The sequence below is a fragment of the Myodes glareolus genome, chromosome 5 (genome assembly GCF_982192425.1).
Source record: "Myodes glareolus chromosome 5, mMyoGla1.1, whole genome shotgun sequence".
Taxonomy (NCBI): Eukaryota; Metazoa; Chordata; class Mammalia; order Rodentia; family Cricetidae; genus Myodes; species Myodes glareolus.
In genome coordinates this window covers 105,551,193-105,569,966 of record NC_142030.1, presented here as the reverse complement: position 1 = coordinate 105,569,966, position 18,774 = coordinate 105,551,193, and the positions used below count along the sequence as shown (strand labels likewise).

Genomic DNA, 18,774 nt, shown 5'->3' with positions numbered 1-18,774 from the left:
GTTCCATTCCCAAAACCAAGGAAAAGGGGGGAGACACTTCTAATTCCAAGGGGGTGCTGATGCTGGGGGCGAGGACGGACCGCAATGGCTGGCTACCTGGCTTTGTCCCAGAGTAAACATCACTGTCATTGGCCCTAGGGTTCCTGAAACTGGACTGGGTGCTTGATTTTAGCACCTGAAGTTAGGCCCCAGCTCCAAGTTACAAGTCTGTCCCCAAGGCTTCTAGAATGGTCCAGTCCCATGGAAGCACACAAAGCAGTTCAGAAATATTTTTGGAAAAGAATCCGTGGCAGACGAGGAAAATACGACAGCATTTGGACAGATTCGGTGGAAAGCAACGAGAAACATCTGACTTAAATTGCTTTGCAAATTACACCATTTTAAAAATTAGAGGGTGGGGGGACCCTGGGCCAAAATGTATTTTTAAAGATTTATGGCCTCCAGAGTGTTAGCTCAACAGCTGAAGAGCCTGTGAAAGAGCCACCCAGTGTGGCTTCTGCTCGGGTTCTTGGGAAGCCTCCCGCCCATCTGCAGTCAGTCTTTCCCAGCCTGACTGCAGCCAGCTCGCCCGACTGACCCACCAGGCCCTGCTCTGCTTCCAAAAAGCTGTGTGTGCATGTGTGTGTGTGTGTGTGTGTGTGCGCGTGCGTGCGTGCGTGCGTGCGTGTGTGTGTGTGTGTGTGTGTGTGTGTGTGGTCAAAGGTCAATTTCAGGTGCCATTCCCAGGTGTCTTCCACATGGTTTTTGTGAGACATGGTCTCTCACTTAGCTGGAACTCACTGAGCTCGGCTGGCTGGCGGTCAAGCTCCCAGGACCCACCTCTAGCACACACCATGACTCCAAGCTTTTCCACATAGGTTCTTGGGTGGAAGTCAGCTTTCCAGGCTTTGACATTTTAGCAATTGAGCGATCTCCTCAGTCCTGAGAGGTGCTTCTGACACACACTTTAGGAACCCCCAGTCCTCAGCCTTGGGGACTCCATTAGAAGTTGAACGAGAGTCCACTGGACCCAGGGACTTTACCAATGTGCCATGGCCACCCCATACATCAGCTCTCTGTCAGAGATCAAGAGCTGCCAGTCCTGGGGTGGAGGAGGACACTGAGACCCAGGGACACACAGGAGACCTCGCCAAGGCTGACACTCGGGTACAGCAAGGGCAGAATCATAGCTCCAGTCCCACCCGCACAGTCGAAAGTAATGATCTAAAGCGGAGCTCAGCTCTCTGTATCTGAGGGCTCACACCTTGCAGATATAATATCCTGAAGATATTGAAAGTATTTGGAGAACACGTATAGATCTTTTCCTAATAATGACATAGAACCCAGAACTTTCCATGTGTGACGCCCAGAATCCAAGGTGCATCCAGCATCTCCATCTAGTCACTGAAAGGGTGTAGGGTCCTTCAGGTGAACTGCCCATGTCTTGAGGCAGAACCAATCTACCTCAGCCCTCCTCAGATGTGTAGGAGCCAGGATATGCGAGGCCCATGGAAACCATTCCTTCCTGCCAGATGGTTCTAGATCCTGATGCGGACCACGTGAGCAAGGTCTCATGCAAACAACTGTCTGCACACTCTGGGAATTGGCTCTGCCACTTTCCTGCCCTGTCTGTCTTACATCAGGATGTCTAGAAACAACACAGCCAAAGGTGCCTTCAGGGACCAGTGCCAGGCTCCCTGGATGTATATCGCGCACCTGCAGGCCCATCACCTGAAGTCCAACACGCATCTGCAGCTACATACACACACTTGCAGCCCCCACACACCAGTAGGCAGACACCTGCAGCCCAGCATGCACCTACAGCCCAGCAGGCACCTGCAGCTCAAAGCACATACACACTATCAGTCTAGCATTCCCTGCAGCCCCACATATATAGATATCTTCAGTTCAGGAGACACCGTGGCCCCACACAGACCTCCAGTGCATCCTGTACCCGAAGCCCTCAACACATGCACAACCACGTCTTCAGCTCAGCATATACCCACAGCGCCTGTGTTCCATGTATTCTCATCACTGACACACACAGAGTAGCATATGGTCACAGGTTGAGAGACAAACTCCTCAGAGGCTAGGCAAAAGTGGCTGGCTGCCAGTAGTCACCCTCCACGGCCCTGCTCTTGACTGATCATACATTTCCCTATTTATCATTTACTATTTACCAGATATCCTGACCACCCTTCCACTGGGTCCCACATTGAAACTTGGTACCTCTGTTCTGTCACAGAGGACTCAAGCAAGAGTGGGCTCTTGAAATATGTTTAAGCTTTAATTGTATGTATTTATTTAAGGGGACACAAGAATACAGCAATGTATGTGTGGGGCCCAGAGGGCAACCTGCAGGAGTTGGCCCTCACCTTCCACCGTGTGGGTCCTGGGGATGAGATTTGGATTGGCAGGGCTGGCAGTCGGCACTTCGACCCAGAGAGGCATCTTCCCACCCTGACCCTGAAATCTGTGGGGTCCCCCCATGACAGAGAAAGTCAAGTCCCAGGAGTGTTCTTTGGGTTTTGTCACTGGGCTTCCCTAACCTCCCCTTTAACCACCTTTAGTTAAGACAGATTTCATTGCTTCCCCTGCTCCCATACAGGCACAGCCACCCGACCCAGACTCCAGCACACCCTTCCAGACAGACTGTTTGGGGAGCAGGTACTGCATGCCTCAACGGAGACCACCCCAGTCTCCCATAGCTCCTCAGTGAATGCGCCTGGGCTGAGACGACCGGTCAACAAGCCACCTGCTCCAGTGCACCAAATGTATGCCCCGCTGACCTCATCAGTCAAGCTCCCCTAAGAAGGGTGCTGAGAGGGCACAGAGCAGACACAGTGTGGGGCCGGCGCTCCTCTGGAGTGGCCCTGCTCCATACTCTGTCCCCTTTCCCAGTAGAAAACCCCGCAAGCATTTGCTGTCACTGGCCTCGAGAGTGACAGCTGGGTCGGATGCCACAGGGGCTCTCTCCCCGCAATTATGTCCTAATTACTGTCTAATTACTGCCTAAGTCTGCTCTCCATTGGTATGCCAGGGCAGGGAAAGGCTCTGTTACTTTGAGAGAGGAAGGCCAAGTCAGGGCGGATCCCTCAGGACAAGTGCGAACTACGGGAAGTTAGCTCCTAGAAACTCTTCAAGAATGGGGCAGAGAGAAAATAGACGGGACTGTCACTGGCTGGGTAAGCCCTAACCCAGGAGATGAAAGCAACAAGGCCAGGACTCTGCTCCCATTCTTCCCTCCCTCGCCGGGTGCCCCGTCAGGCTGTGTGGCTCCTCCTTCCCAGCCTAAGAGTCAAGCCTCCACACCAGGCCCACAAACTCAGACCCTCTCCCCAAAAGTGCTCAAGGCTGACCTCACTGCTCCCACTTCTGACTTGATAATTTCTTCCAACTTAGAATTATGGGGAGAAAAGAAAATAAAGACAGTGACAGCAACCTAAGAAAGAGGACCTGACCTCTGCCCTTAGAGGCCTAATTCAAGGGCAGCTCCCTTTCACTGAGTTCTGGTCCTTGCAGCTACACCCAGCGCAACCCAGGGACTGGAGCTGCAGCATGGGCTCAGGCCTGGAGAGAAACAAACGCGGCCCTACCCCTGAACAAGGCCCCTCGGGTATTTGACCCGAGAAAGCATCAGGGCACAACTAAATGGGTTTGAATAAAAAAGAAAAGACGAAAAATCTCAGTTTCCTCAGTCTGAGGCAGAACAGTTGTGTGGCCTCCAGATGGACAGTCTGGTGGCAAGGGGCGGCCTCACCTTCCCGCCAAACTCCCCAACTGGGACACTGGCGCAGACCGTGGAAACCGGAAAACACCTCTCTCGGGGACAGTGAGATGAGAGAGTGTGGCTCGTGGAGTCCCTTCTGTGGTAATTAAGTTGGCCAGAAATCCACCTAAGATAGTAAATTCCATACCTGACCCTCTAATTACAGCCAGCAGGCATTGGCAGACAATTACCTTCTGAAATAGTCCTCGGCAGGCAAGAGGCGAGAAGCTCTCAGGATACAGGATACATCTCCCGGGTGCCAGCTGAACACACCCCAGGGTGGCCAAGCAGCTGCCCAGAATGACCCCTCCCTCCCTCCTCTCCCTGCTCTGGCCCAGCGACCAGAGTCTGGGATAGCCAGTTCTCCAAAGAAAGCTGCAAGTGACCTTCCTGGGGACTGGGATTCCCGGGGCAGGGGCGCTGCCCTCCATAAACCCAGCATGCCTCCCAGATGAGAGCGGCCAGCGCACTCATTAAATCCTAATGACCTCATGAAAAACACTCCTGCTGTTCTCCAAGCGTGCAAAACAGAAAGTATACCTCCTTGGGCCGCTACAGCTGCGGCCGCCGCGGCCACGGCCAGAGGAGAGGCCTTTTTCCCTGGATCCGGGAAGCTGCTGTCCTCCAAAAGTCCACTCTTGGCTTCTTTCTTCTCCACTGCAGGGGCTGGGACAGACGTCTCCATCTCAGCGGCTCATGCTCGTGGGTGGCAGACCCTGGAGGAAATGACAAAGACGGTCAGCGACAACATCGCACCCAAACCCGGTCAGAAAACGCCAACCCGGGCCACACCACACGGCCCCTGGCAAGCCAAGTTCACACCCGGGGTCTTCACACCAGGAGAAAGAACTTAGTTAATTTCGGACATGCTCATCCTGAGAATCGACTGCTCTGCTCGCTGAATGGACAAGAAGACCACAGCACAGCGTTTTCATTTTTTTAAACCTGGATTTAAAAAAAAAAAGTCCCAGCAAGAAGTTCTTAACGATGAGAGTAGCCAGGAGCAGGGGACTGCCTGGCTTGGAAACTGGAAGAGAGAGCCTGAAGTCTAGGAAGAAGCAGACTACAACTTTCTCCAAAAATGGCCCAGATCTCCCGGCTTCTCCCCCTCCTTCACTGGTGGATTCATTGGAGCAGGTCTCCAGTCTGGTCCTCTGCCACCTAGAAGCCCTGGGGGGACAGTCACCCCAAGAAAAGACCCATGAGGGAATGATCACTGAAGTTTCAGAACTTCAGTACACGGGATGTGGCGCCAGATTCCGAGTAAAAGGAACAGCTGTCCACACAGAATCAGCTGGGATTCGGGTGTCCCCGGGAAGCAGGGGAGTGGAGAGAACAGCCCAGGCAGGACCCACCAGGTCCCTACCTCACCGTACAAGTCAAACCCTGCCCTCCCTTTACCTCTGCCACAGGAGAGGAAAGCAGCGGACAGAGCCAAGACGTCATAATTCAGAATTAGTGAGATTAGCTCAGTTTCTGAGTAAACACCAGGCACTCTGGTCCCAAGCAGAAATTTTCACTCCCCAGGGGCAGTCAGTCTGCTGCACCTGCATCATCACATCCCTGCCTGCCCCCCCCCAACCCGCCACTGCCTCCTGGGAATGGCAGGGAGGAGTCTGTGCTTGGCTTCCCAGACGTGGCTGGGGGCTGGACTAGGTGGGCTGATTCCCACAGGCTGCTTCTTCGCAGGAGGGTCTGAGAGCCACAGGACACCCCAGGGGAGGAGAGTCAACCTCCACTTTCTTTGACCGCTGTAGAAATGCAAGCACATTCCACAGGAATCTGCAACACCAAGGGGAGCCTGGGCCTAGGCTGCTGGGAGCGCCTTCCCATTAGAGATTGCACCCAGGTCTCAGGACCTCTGGGGCTTTCCCAGGCTTTCCAATGGGTCTCTCATCCATACCTATGACTGGAGAACACACAAAGAAAGCACAGTGCACGTGTTTGTGTGCATTCACATGTGTTGGGGGTGGGGTTCATGTGGAGGCCATCGGTCACCACTGGATATTTTCTTTAATCACTTTCTATGGTTTGTTGTAGATGATTTTGAGACAAGGTCTCTCACTGAACCTGGTGAGTGATCCCCAGGGATCCTCTGTCTGGTTTCAGATTACAGAGGAGAGCTTCTGAGCCTAGATGGGAAACTCAGGCGCTTGCCATGGTTTACCAGCTATACCATCTCCTCGTTCTCCAACCATCTTTCAAAGCTTTTTGAGTCCGGGACTTAGCAGAACATGCCTGTAAATCCAGGCATGGAGCCAGAACCTGGAAAAAAGAGGACCAAGTATTCATGGCAGGCCCGGGACACAAGCAAATACCTACCCTGCCTTAGAAAAACAGAACAAACAAGAAAAGTATATAAAGGTTCTGCCTGGTGAGCAGACGCAGGCCAGTGAGCAGGGCGCTCAGTCACCACAGTCAGTCTCCAAGTGATTCATAAGCTACACTGGAAACAAGACTTTATGAACTAAATATTAGGGCCAAAGAAATGGATCAGTGGGTATCAGTTTGCCATGAAGCCTGAGGACCTGAGCTTCCTATCCAGAACCCACATGGTCATAAGAGCAAACAGACTCCTTTAGGAATAAATGGAGCAACAGATAAGTCACGGGAGCTGTGGACCTGTGACCAGCACCCTCCTTGTCATGGAACGTCGGCTCCCCTTGGCTTAGAAGTCACACCTCCAACCCCACGCTTGGAGGGCAGTAAGAAAGTTCAACTATCACCATATCACAAGCGTAGTGCCTTTGGCCCTGCAGCTACGCACTTGATGTAACTTGTGTCTTTCCAGAGCCAGGCTTTCCATCCCTTCACTTACAGCATGCTGACGAATGGGAAGCACACCAGGTGCTAAGAGGACTGTGGCACAGGATAGGTTAAGGAGCCTCCCAGGACTGGCATGAAAACACCAATAATTGGAGCAGAATGGAGAACTCACCCTGAAGCCTGGAATCCTGGAGACCTCCCACCACCTGGCTGCTTTGAAGTCCTTTGGTGAGTGAGTCACACATGAGCACTTCCTGGGGTGAAATCAACCTCCCAGAGGAAGGCAGAACCTCATCTCCCAGCCAGCACAGTCACCGCAGGCCCTGACTAACCACATCTCTTCTGATCTCGGGCAGGCAGCATGCATGCCCGGACTCACATGCATGAAGCACATGGGAATGCATGCACACAGATGATCACACAGCACATGCAACACATACTTCACAATTTAGGTGCACAGATGTTTGCTGTGCACATACAGTCATACATACATATATGTACATTCACTCATAGTTTTAACACTAGCAGCACAAATGCATATGCCCATCACATATAAGGAAGTTACATGCACATGTAACACACACACATATACACGTGCAAAGACACACACAAATCCAGCCAAGCATATATACACACAAGAGCTAATGAATACCCACTGCACCTTGATTGCAGACATTTTTTTACATGTATTTATTTAGTGTGTTTACACACACATGCGCATTTGTAGAGGCCAGAGGTCAATTTAGAGGGTCATTTCTCTCTGACCATGTGGACTCCAGGAACTGAACACGGGTGGGTCAACTGAAGCTTGGTGGCAAGTGAGAGCCATCTCATCACCAGACACCTTCTCTGTTTGTTTCTTAAAGACTCGAGTAGCTCAGGTGGGCCAGGAACTCACTATGCAACCCACGATGATCTTGAACTTCTGATCCTCCCCTTCCTCCACCTCCCAAGTGCACCATCATGCCTCATTTGTGCAGTGCGGGGGCTCAGACCTAGGGCTTTGTGCATGCATGCCCAGCCATACCTGTTTTGAATATGAAATGATATAAGCCATGAACACTGCAGGAGTACAAAGGGGCTGGCAATGCAGCACAGTGAGGTCACGCAGTGTCAAGACAGGCAGCACAGAAGCACAGGGCTCTGGAGAAGACAGACATCCCAGAAGTCAAAGCACCCCTGTGATACTCCTGGGCATCACTTCTACATCTCACCCTGACCAGCCTAACCTATGGCCCCTGCAGCCCAAGCTTTGCCCAGACTGCATTTGCTGCAGGTTACAGAATGACACTGCATTAGCCAAGCAAGAAATCATCCCCGAGGCAATGCACCTGCCCCTTTCTAGCACCTTGAATTTCTTCCTCCTAGTACAAAAGCTCCTGGATTTGTAAGGCCTCTGGGCTAGTGAGCTGGTGTTTGGAAAAGTGGTAATTAACCCTAATTCACTGACTGCTGGGCAGGGGTTGGGCCTCAAGGGCCGGATGAGAAGCAAAGACCTTCTTCATGAGATGAGATGAGTATCAGAAGGGCTTCCCAGAGGCTATGAGTAGGACTTCTGGCTCAGGCTTGAGAAAGCATCCCAACCACTGCTGTTTCTACTCAGGTTTATTCCCTGGGAACACGCACGGGCTGATTCTATTTCCTGTGCTGGCATTCCTGTGTTTCCTTATGCTGACCACTCACCCTCTCTGTTCTACTAGACCCAGAACCCTACACTAAGGGTAATGAATTCATGGTCCTATATGGAACCCGAGATAGCAGGTGATGCGTTGCAGGAAGGACACTGACTGTGGACACCAAAGAGGAAGCATTCATTTGGACAAAAGCCAACTTCTGCCCCCAAGTCTCAATTTCCCTGTCTGTAAAATAGGGACAAAGGGCCTTCCTCTCAAGCTGGGCAAGCAGAGTCTCCAGAGGAACATGAAAGGGATCCTGTCCAACCTTGGCCAGCAGAGGTCCATCAGGGCCCCTTTTGGTGATAGAGCAGCCTCAGTCTCCGCTGGATGCGGAGAATACAACGCGGCAGCATAGAGTCATGCTAGATCCCAATCCCCCACCCTCACCGGTCCTCCCTGGGGACTTGATGCCCAGAGGGCCACAGTCTTTCCCTGGCATCCCTTCCAGCAGAGGATCAGACCACACTCTGAGGTCACATCTGCAGGCCTGGCCTGGCATTGGGCTTATGGTAGTGCTGGGTGATTTTGAAGGTGGAAGGGGAAACAAGGCTGGCCTCTGCCCTGAGGAGAGCAAAAAGACTGCTCAGGACAGTCCTCAGCGGGGAAGCAGGCTGCGAAGGTGCCAGGACCAGGCAGGATGCCTTCAGTTGAAGACAAACTAAGCAGCAAGGACCAACGGCCTTCAGAGACAGTATCACAGGACGCTCTGGGAGCATAGAGGTCTGCATCCCTCGGTGGCGCCAAGGCCCCACTTCCAGGCCTGGACCACAGCCCACAGCATCGTAAGCCTGAGCTCGTCTCCCTTCTACCCAGCAGTCATACTGTTTGTTTTCTCTGCCAGGGAAGCTAAACTCCCAGTGGGCTGTGATAGGCTAAGGTGACTTGTTCCTAGGACCCCGAAAATGGTGGCACCTCTGCCCTGCTTGTTTATGCATCTGTTACCCGTCCTGTTCACCTGGGCACAGGCTGGAGTCCACCTTTGACAACTGACAGTCTAACTAACACAGGAATGTCCCCAGGGCACTCAGTAAGCACCTCAGGACTTCGTTCCTACAAGAACAGAGCAGCCAGCAGGTCTCAGCATCGATGATCCACTGACCATCCTTTAAAGAGTGCTGGGTTGAGGGCAGCACTGGGATCTCATGTTGTGAGAGAAATACCATCGATTCATAATGTCTGCCATGGAAGATGCGGTAGTTAACCAGTAATGTCTGTCACTGACACTGGAGTAGTAAGGGAAACCCAGTTTACAAAAGAATGCTTACCTTCCCTGAATCCTAACTTGAGGGCAAGGCTTCACTGTGCACAGTACTGATTCATGTCTGCAGAGCATCTGCTGTTCGGGGGCACATGGTGGTCCTCATGATGGACAAAAGGGTGGCTTAATCAATTAAAAGGCAAGGGGCTTGCCTGGCACGGTGGCATATGCCTTTAATCCCAGCACTTGGGAGGCAGAGGCAGGTGGATCTCTGTGAATTAGGGACCAGCCTGGTCTTCATAGTGAATTCCAGGATGGATAGAGTTATAGAGAGAGAGACCTTATCTTTAAAAAAAAATAATAAAAATAAAAAAGCAAAGTGTTTTGAACCATTAAAAACGGTTTTCTCCAGGTGAAACCTAAGGAATGGTATTCTAGAGCCAGGGACAAGCAAGTGGGTTCCACACATTCTTAAAGGAACAGAGCTCAAGCCACAGCATCTTAACAAAAAACCTAGGTCCTCATTCAGAGTGGGCAGGGATGGAGGCTGGGCAGCTTGGGAAATATGCCCAGACCCAGGCCAACTCTTACTTCTAACACTTTGGTCCAAGTGATCTCAATTCTCAAGAGTTTCCTTGGAGAATGGGTTGAACCACCCAGGCAGTAGTTCTGAGCTAGCTACAGGGAGAGGCACTACCTTTGTTACCAGCTGCCTTGTCCCTCCCAGGGTGTGGAGAGAACCAGGCTTCTTTCCTGACTAAGCCTCCTTCCTAAGGACTAATGGGCTTCTAACCAGGTTTACAGTAGCTGACATGAATTCCCTCTTGCAGACCAGGCCTAATTCCTCTTGGCCTTCCCCCTCCAGCACTACAGCCAGATGTTGACAAGGGTCAGCCATCTCTCCTGGCCCCTCCCCCAGTGGCTTAAAGCAAAAGGAACTATCCCAGAGCATCTGATTTACAGCATAGCCAATTGTCACCCACATCATCCTCCCAGTCCAGACTGGCAGGGTGAGGGCCACTCCCAACTCCTAGGCCCGATGTGAGACAGGCCGGCTGGGGCCCCAGGGAGTATTAGGTGGAATAAGGAATTGGGTGCATGGCAGGATGCAGACAGGATCCAAGCCACCTGAGTTGTGAGTGAACCAGCTACTATACATAGAAGGGAGGGTCCCACCAGCAAGTCTTCCAGGCCTGAGGTCACAGGGAGGGGGTAGGACAGGGTTGGGAGAGCACTGACTGCAGGTGTGGGGTGGAGCTCTGCCCCTCAAGGCTAGAGAGACCCAAGCTCAGCCGGTGTGTGGCCCTGGCATCTTCAGGATCGGCTGCTGCTCTGACCTGCCAAGCTGGAGGCCTCCCCACACCCGACAGGCACCACCAGTGTGTGTGCCTCGGCACAGGGATGGCCTCCGCCAGGCTTAGTACTCTTCTTTCCTTGAGTACTCCACCAATTGTCAGACAGCCCTCTCCTGCCAAGTGAAACATCTTTTTATTATAACGAAATTGGCAGGATCTGATTGGCTGGTCTCTCTCTTCATGGGACAGAACCCATGAGTCCAAGGCCAGCTTGCCAGGCAGCACCAGGTGAGCCTGGGCCCTGTCCAATCCAGACCTCCCAGCCCAGTCATCCTCCAGCATGCTCAGGATGCCACGGGCCTCACACTCAGTCCTCCCTCTCAGCATCCACAGGTTGCACCCCAAGTCTGCTATCCAAGAACCCACTGCCTGGCATTCTGATGCTAACTAACTTCAGCTCATGGCTCAGCTACAGCCTGGCACCCACCTGCCCAAGAGGGCCAGGAAAGAAAGTTCTATCTGCTTCAAGACTCGGAATGACACAAGACTCTGGGTCCTTCTGTATCGCCCCTGCAGCTGTGTCGGGCTTTCAGTCCCATCTTGAGTGGAAAAAGGCACAGAATGGCAGAGCAGTACTGGTTCCTAAGGGAGAAAGGCTGGAGGCTAGGTGGAGAGGCCTTGAGAGGAAGAACTGTTAATAAACAAGGTCAAGAATGAGCAGGTCAGGCCAGCATAGAATTACAGAGCAGAGCAAAGCATGAAATCTCCACCCTGCCTGTCTAGCCTCTGCGCTCATACCCCTCTCCAAACATTTAACGTACAGGCCGTGTCACCTCCTACCCAGGCTGGAGGTTTTCACTGGATTCCTCATACCCAGGGCCTTAAGTCCCAGCCACTACCACACTACTCGGCACCAAGGTGGCATCTAATAAATGGATCACAAGTCAGGGTATCAGTGTGCCACCATAGTGGCAGAACAGGGAATGAAAAAAAAAGGCTACATCAAGATTAGCATACGAAGACTGGTGAGGACTTGCCACTAAGCTGATGACCCGAGTTTGATTCCTGAGACTCAGATAATAAAAAGAGACGATGGACTCCTGAGCGTTATCTTTTGACTTCTACAAATGTACCGCACGTGCGCGCACAACACACACTATATGTAATAATGGAAAGATTAACATATGAAGGAAGATGGGGGCAAGGAGCAGCTGGCAGTCCTTCCATATCTGGGCTTCGCACGACAAATGAGCATGCTCAAGAAAAGACGTTGCTAACGCCAGGCCGTGGTGGTGGCACCTTGAATCCCAGAGCACGGAGGGCAAGGCAGGCAGATCTCTGGCTTCAGGCCAGCCAGGGCTACATAATGAGACCCTTGCTACACAAATGTGGGAGAAACAGGTGTTATAAATGACCTGAAAACAATTACAGATCTGTGGCCTGCCCCTTTGGGACCCCCCCCCCCCCCCCCCGCTCACCAGCCCGCTCCCATTCTCAGAAGTGCTTGCTCTCTCTTTTGGTTTCTTTCTTCCTTCCTTCCTTCCTTCCTTCCTTCCTTCCTTCCTTCCTTTCTTTCTTTCTTTCTTTCTTCCTTCCTTCCTTTCTTTCTTTCCTTCTTTTCTTTTTTTTCTTTCTTTCTTTCTTTTTTTTTGAGGGTGGGTTTCGAGACACGGTTTCACTGTAGCTTTGGAGCCTGTCCTAGAACGCACTCTGTAAACCAGGCTGGCCTCATACTCACAGAGATCCCCCTACCTCTGCCTCCCAAGAGCTGAGATCAAAGGCATGTGCCACCACTGCCCGGCTGCTTTCTCTTTCTTAATAAACTATATCTAACCATGTGTCTCTGGGCCCAATCCTTTGCCAGGGGACACAGGCACCTTGAAGCCTTGGGTGTCCTGGGAAGAAGATCCACACCTGCAGTACCATCAGCTCTCTGAACTGAGCCATCTCTTAGACTGTCCCAGGCCATGTCCCCAAACAGCTACCTCAAAGCCAGTGAATGTTAACAATTACTAAATGGATCCTTCATAGGAAAATGCTGCCGAGCTGGCTACTTAGAACCTCAGAAAGTGCCGGGCAGACCTCAGCGGCTAAAACAGAAACACAGGCTCCCTACCTAAAATTCTACAATGATAGTCACTCATGTGAAGCGGTTTGGTATTTAAGAATAGTAAATGGCCCTGGGATCGAATCAGCCCTTATGTGGCTTTCACATGAACAGTTCAGTTTTCTACGTAGAAAAGGCTCTTGGACTGCCTCGCGCTCATCACGGGCCCTGATGCCATCCACACCCTCCTACACATGGTTGGTCCCCTGCCTTTTCCTGTACTTCTCAGAGAAATGAGCGGCTCTGTCGCAGCCGCTCCCTGCTCTCTCCCCTGGAAAACTCTCGGGGCACGCTCAGTCACGCACCTCTGTTTGATGGACCTTCTAAAGACTTCCAGAGATGAACTAAGAGCCCTCTTTTAAGCCGATCACGTGCTCCGAGTCCTCACTGGGCTCTGGGCTCTGGGTTCTGAGATAGGTGGGAGACAGGCTCCCTGACCAGGAATGTGCCGGAAAGACAACCAGGGGATGCCGCGGCCTGTAAACAAGGCCGAGTGCCTCTGTTCCAGGTAGAGTCCTCTACACTGGGAAGAAGTCACAGATGGGACAAGGGGTCATGGGCCTGTCACCCTCACTGGGAAGCAGGATTCCCAACCCAAGGTAGAGGAGACACATGGAGGCTGTGAGCCCTAAGGTGTGATTACACACAGAAGAGGGAGTCCGGGCCTCTTCCCTCGAGAGTTCTGTGTGAAAGCTTCCCTCTTTAGTCTCCTACCAATGGGACTCATTTTGCTAAGGTGGCTTTCCAGTCATGGGAAACCCATATGATTCTGGACATGATTCATGACTGTGACAAAAGAGTCACAGTCATGGGCTGGGGGTGGCTCAACCAGTAAAGCTCTTACCTTCCAAGTGCAAGGACCTGAGTTCAATTCCCAAAATCCACTGAAAAAAAAAAAAAAAACCAACCAGGCATGGAGGTATACAGGAGAATATCCAGGGCAGGCTGGCCAACCAGCTTAGCCAAATCCAGGAGTTTCATGCCACCGAGAGACCCTTTCACAAAAACAAGGTAGAGGTGTCCCCAGTAGCAATACCAGAGAAGGTCCTCTCTGTCCCTGAAACACACATGCACATATGTGAGCCCATGTGGATCCACACTCGCATACACAAGAAAATCAGCATTGAAAAGATCGCACTCCCCATGGCCAAGGCCAAGTGTAAGAGGCAGCAAGTATGGTACCCAAGGCGAAGAGAGGATGCAAACCATGTCAGATCTGTACACGGTCACATCCACAGTGATGGGCACCGCTAAGGGGAAAAGATGAGAACCATGTCAGATCTGTACACGGTCACATCCACAGTGACGGGCACCGCTGAGGGGAGAGGATGAGACCCATGTCAGATCTGTACACGGTCACATCCACAGTGACAGGCACCGCTGAGGGGAGAGGATGAGACCCGTGTCAGGGATCTGTATATGGTCACATCTATAGTGACGGGCACCGCTGAGCCTCTAACTTTTCACTTCTGCTTCCTTGCCTGGAAGAGCTCTCCCCAGTAAGCTATCTCTGTTTCCACCACTACCCACGCGTCCCGAGTCCCATTCCTTGTGTACAGCACAAGAGGCAGGAAAGTCTGGCAGATGCCAGTGACACGACCCAGAGGAGAGACTGCGGGCAGGGCCAGGCAGTGAGAAGAGAGCTAAGTCTAGTGTGGATGCTGAAGGCCCAGTGGGGTGGGCCCGGGGAGACGGCTCAGTTATTAAGAGAACTTGCTGTTCTTGCAGGGGATCTGGGTTCCATTCCCAGCACCCACGACCGGAGACTTAAACTTCCCATGCCGGGGAATCCAACACCCTCTTCTGGTCTCCATGGGAATGTGGGATGCAGGCACACACTCAGGCTGAAGATCCGAGGGAGCCACAGCAGGACACTAAGCAAGCGATGATGTAATCAAACGTAGTCTTTCAACAGCCGCTCCTGGGGCTTTACACACCCATACAGGGCCTTCTTCCTCTAGCTAGCCAAGCAGATTTCTGGCCTCAGTTTCTAAACCCTGGGAAGTATTAGATGTGATGGAGGGAAATGGTTCACCTGAGAAGACAATCAGAGAGGGTAACGGGAGGCCTGGGCCAGGGAAGGGTATCCTCCTATAGAGACAGGAGGTACAGGGGGCCAGGCAGATGAGGGGCCTGGACTTGGCTTTGCCGCTCACAAGGTGGGTGCTGGAAAGAGATCTGACTCTTCAAGATGCTGGGTATTTTTTTATTTGCTTGTTTTTAAAGGCATGCAAGGTTTTATGGGTAAGTAGGGAGGCTCCTCCAAAACGGGTGGATGTCCAAGCTGCTGTTCCTTTCCCTGACTTCTCCTCCCCTCCGTCTTTTTCTCATTCCCTTCTACCTTCCTCCTCCCTCCTTCCTGCTTTTCATCCACTGCAGACACAGAACTTCCCTGGAGAATTTCTGAGGTCACTATGTGTTCAACAGGAAGGAGAGAGGAGCCATCCAAGCTAGGGTCAACTATTGCACACACCTTCTTGGCTCCACTTGTATTCAGAGTCACTTCCCAGCATCAAAACTCTGTGTGTGTGTGTGTGTGTGTGTGTGTGTGTGTGTGTGTGTGTGTGTGTTCCTACCTATTCACATTATGCTTTTCTTTCCAAAAAGAACCACCAAGTAAGGGCTGAGGGACCCATGCCTTCTGGAAACTGAGAGGCCAGTTGCCTGACCAGTTGCTCTTACCAAGAGCCAACCTGCAGAGAGCCCACATTCCTTTACCATGAGTGATGTCTACGCTGCAGAGGGATGAACAAGCTGCTTTCTTTCCCATTTACATAAACATAAACACCAATGACACACATACACAGACATGCATGAGCACGCACCATGCAAGAGCAAGCACATACACACACACACACACACACAGAGTTCCAACCTGTTCCTCCTCTTCCTCCCCCTCCTCCCTAGATTTGAAGAAGAAAGCAGACCAGGGGCAGCCAGTCCTGACAGAAGCAGAGCGATTAAGAGCAGGCTTGGGAGTCCAGGATGCCTGAGCCAGGTTAACTTTGGCTCCACTTTTGATCTGTGTGCCCTAGGGCAAGCTTTTTTCTCTTCCTTTCCCCCAACCTCCTTTTGAGAAAGGATCCTCAAATTTGCTGTGCAGACAAGGAAGACCTTCTGGTTCTCCTGCCTCCACATTCAGAGTGCTGGGATAACAGGCACACACTACCACATCCAGTTTAAGTCATAAAAATGAAAAAAAAAAAGAAATCTATGCCCTGGCAATGCTGAAGCATAAATGGGCAGTCTGTACATGGCGGATAGGCAGTCTGTACATGGCGGATGGGCAGTCTGTATATGGTAGTTCTGTTGGACTAAGTTGATAAGAACAACTGATCAGGTCTCTTCCTCAAGAGGGCACCAGATCTCATTACGGATGATTGTGAGCCACCATGTAGTTGCTGAGAATTAAACTCAGGACCTTTGGAAGAGAGGCAGTACTCTTAGCCACTGAGCCATCTCTACAGTCCCCAAAAACCTAGGGCTTCTAGCATGCTAAGCATGCACTCCACCAACTTAGCTATGAATACAACCCCAGCCCAAATTGTTAACACATCCTTAACCCAAGCTAGGGATTAGTGTGGCTTAACTGCCCTCTCTAAAGAGTACCTTGGACAATGGATATGGTGTACAGAGTAGAGAAAGCCCTCAGCGAATGCCACCTGAGACTATTATTCAACCACGAGGGTCCATATCCTCTTGTAGATTAAGGAAAATGAAGACACAGTAGGCCCAGCCATGCCCCTCCCCCAGCAATGGCCGCCACGTCCCAGCTTCTGTTGCACACTGAGACACACCAATCCCTTCTCCATGACGACCTTGCAACCTCTTTGTTCAACTCTGTGGTTTCCAAAGTTGAAGCAGGGGAACCAAGGACAAGCTGCAGGTGGAGCAGCTCCACTGTCCAGCCTTTGCCGTGTTCATTATCAGGGGCTAGGGGTGTGGCTCAGTTAACGGAGTGCTCCTCTAGCAGGCACAAAGCCCCAAATTCAGTCCCCAGCATGCATAAACCAGACACGATGAACACGCCTGTGACCTTAGGGTGGGGAGGTCGAGGCAGAAGGATCTGGAGATCAAAGTCACCCTCGGCTATATAGTGAATTTGAGGCCAGCCTGGGTTACATGAGACTCTTTCAAAATAATTTAGAAGAACAACGAAACGAGGGGCAATGACAACTACTGGTCTCCCCAAACTTGGAGAAAAGTGGCCCACCACCTCTTGCCATGGTGTCCTGGCCTCGGTTGTGCTTGGCAAAAGAAGGCGATGAGTCCCCCTATAAGTGTCAATCGCTGACTTCACAAGTAACAGACGTCCCGGCATCCTTTGCAAATATTTGGGGCTTGACATAGGTGTCCTTCCGATGAGATCCCAGTTTGCGTATGCGAGGAAGGGGCACATTCCCTGACAGTCTGGCTCCTGGGGCCCCTAGCCTCTCCTCTCACTTCAGGCAGTTCATCCTGAGTCCACCAGGCAAGGCCACTCCTAGGCTGGACCCAGCCTTAGAGACCTCTAGCTCTACCCAGCTCCTCAGTGGCGGAATCAGCTTTCCAGGGGAGGTGGCTCCCTCCTGAAACCCTGAGTTCAATCTCCAGGATCCACGTGGTGGAAGGAGAGACTGGACTCTAGCAGGCTGTCTTCTGACCACCACAGCATGTGTATTGTGGCGTGTACACACACACACACTCACGATGCAATTTTAAAAACACTGGAAGTTATTGACAAAGTCTCTGTCTTCCCAAGCGAACCAGGATATCCCTGTCACAGTTCATACAAGCAGAAGAGGTCCTGTGCGCCAGCAGCAAGCAGAACTAGCCTCTCAGCCAATCACCTGCCTGGATGCCTGACCACGCCCCAGTCCTGATGTCCACCCACTACACAAGGGTGATGGCTCCTAAGACGACTTCACCATCCTTACCCACCAGCTCCAAGCCGACGCTGGAGCGCCACCCACCCATCCCACAGACACCTCTGAGCCAGCCAGAGCGTGTTGTTTGCATGCCTGTCACAGAGACCAGAGCTTGGCTCCGTCCTACGTCACCTGCCCTGGGAACCTGGCAAGTAGCCCTCCCAGCTCCCCTAATTATCCTCTCTGGCTGTGTGGGTGATGGCAGGGGCCTCAGGGACTGAGTTAGGAAGGGAGGAGGGGATTTTTGAGTCACAGATGAGGAAGGACCTATAAGGAGTCCTAACTGCCAGTTCTGCACTGCCAAAGAGCCACCAGAAAGAAGTGATCAGCTGTTCTTCTCGGCAACCAGCCCCAGCTACTCCAGGCTGGGCCACCCCAGGCACTTGTGGCCACTAGCTCTGGGGGTACAAGGCCACAAGAGGACCACTAGTGGGGTGGCAGTTGTTCTTCTATAGTAGGTGATTTCTACCTTACTACCAACAAGCCCTGCCCCTCCCTCCAGGAGTCTACTCATCAGAGTTCAATACCACAGTCTCCCCTCCCCCCACCATCTTACCAGTGTGGAACACAGACCAGCAACTACCCCACTCCACGGGTTCTCTGTCTTCTCCATCCTGCCTACTCCAGGCTTTATCTTGTACCCCACCCTGACTTGGATTCTCATAACCTATATTCCAAATGCACAGTCTCACGGACCCAGTCTTAGTAGATGCCCACAGGCAACACCATTACCCCCCCCCAAACTGGATATCCTACAGAGGTCTGCCTGGACCTCCCCAGTTTTATCTTGGCACCTGATTCTGCACCCAGTGGAGCAGAGTCCAGGATGATCCAAGAACAAGTGGGTGTACTTCTAGGGCCTCCTAGCCCCGAAGTCCACCTCAGCCTCATTCGGGGAGGTGCAGAGGGTCAGCAGAAGGGCTAGGGATGACCAGTGCGGGCAGCACTTGCTCAAGAGTGGGGACAGAAGCTCACATGCCCAGATTCTACGTAAATGCTGCCTGCGCGTGGCTTACCTGGAATTCCAGCCTCGGAGCAAGGAAGACCAGGGATTCTCCGGAACAAGCTGCCCAGCAA

The 18,774-nt window shown here is 52.1% G+C and overlaps 1 protein-coding gene across 2 annotated transcripts in view; it reads right to left on the bottom strand.

The window, feature by feature from the left end:
• Positions 1-18,774, bottom strand: part of Gli2 (GLI family zinc finger 2) — a 225,402-nt gene that overhangs the window by 167,177 nt on the left and 39,451 nt on the right. Inside the window, exon 2 of one of the 2 annotated variants that reach the window (XM_087906602.1) lies at positions 4,289-4,464. In XM_087906602.1, coding sequence (XP_087762728.1) covers positions 4,289-4,433 — 145 coding nt within the window. In that variant the 5' untranslated portion in view covers positions 4,434-4,464. Of the gene's footprint in view, positions 1-4,288; positions 4,465-18,774 lie in introns of those variants that run through there. The other variant, XM_085688367.2, reaches the window with a different exon arrangement.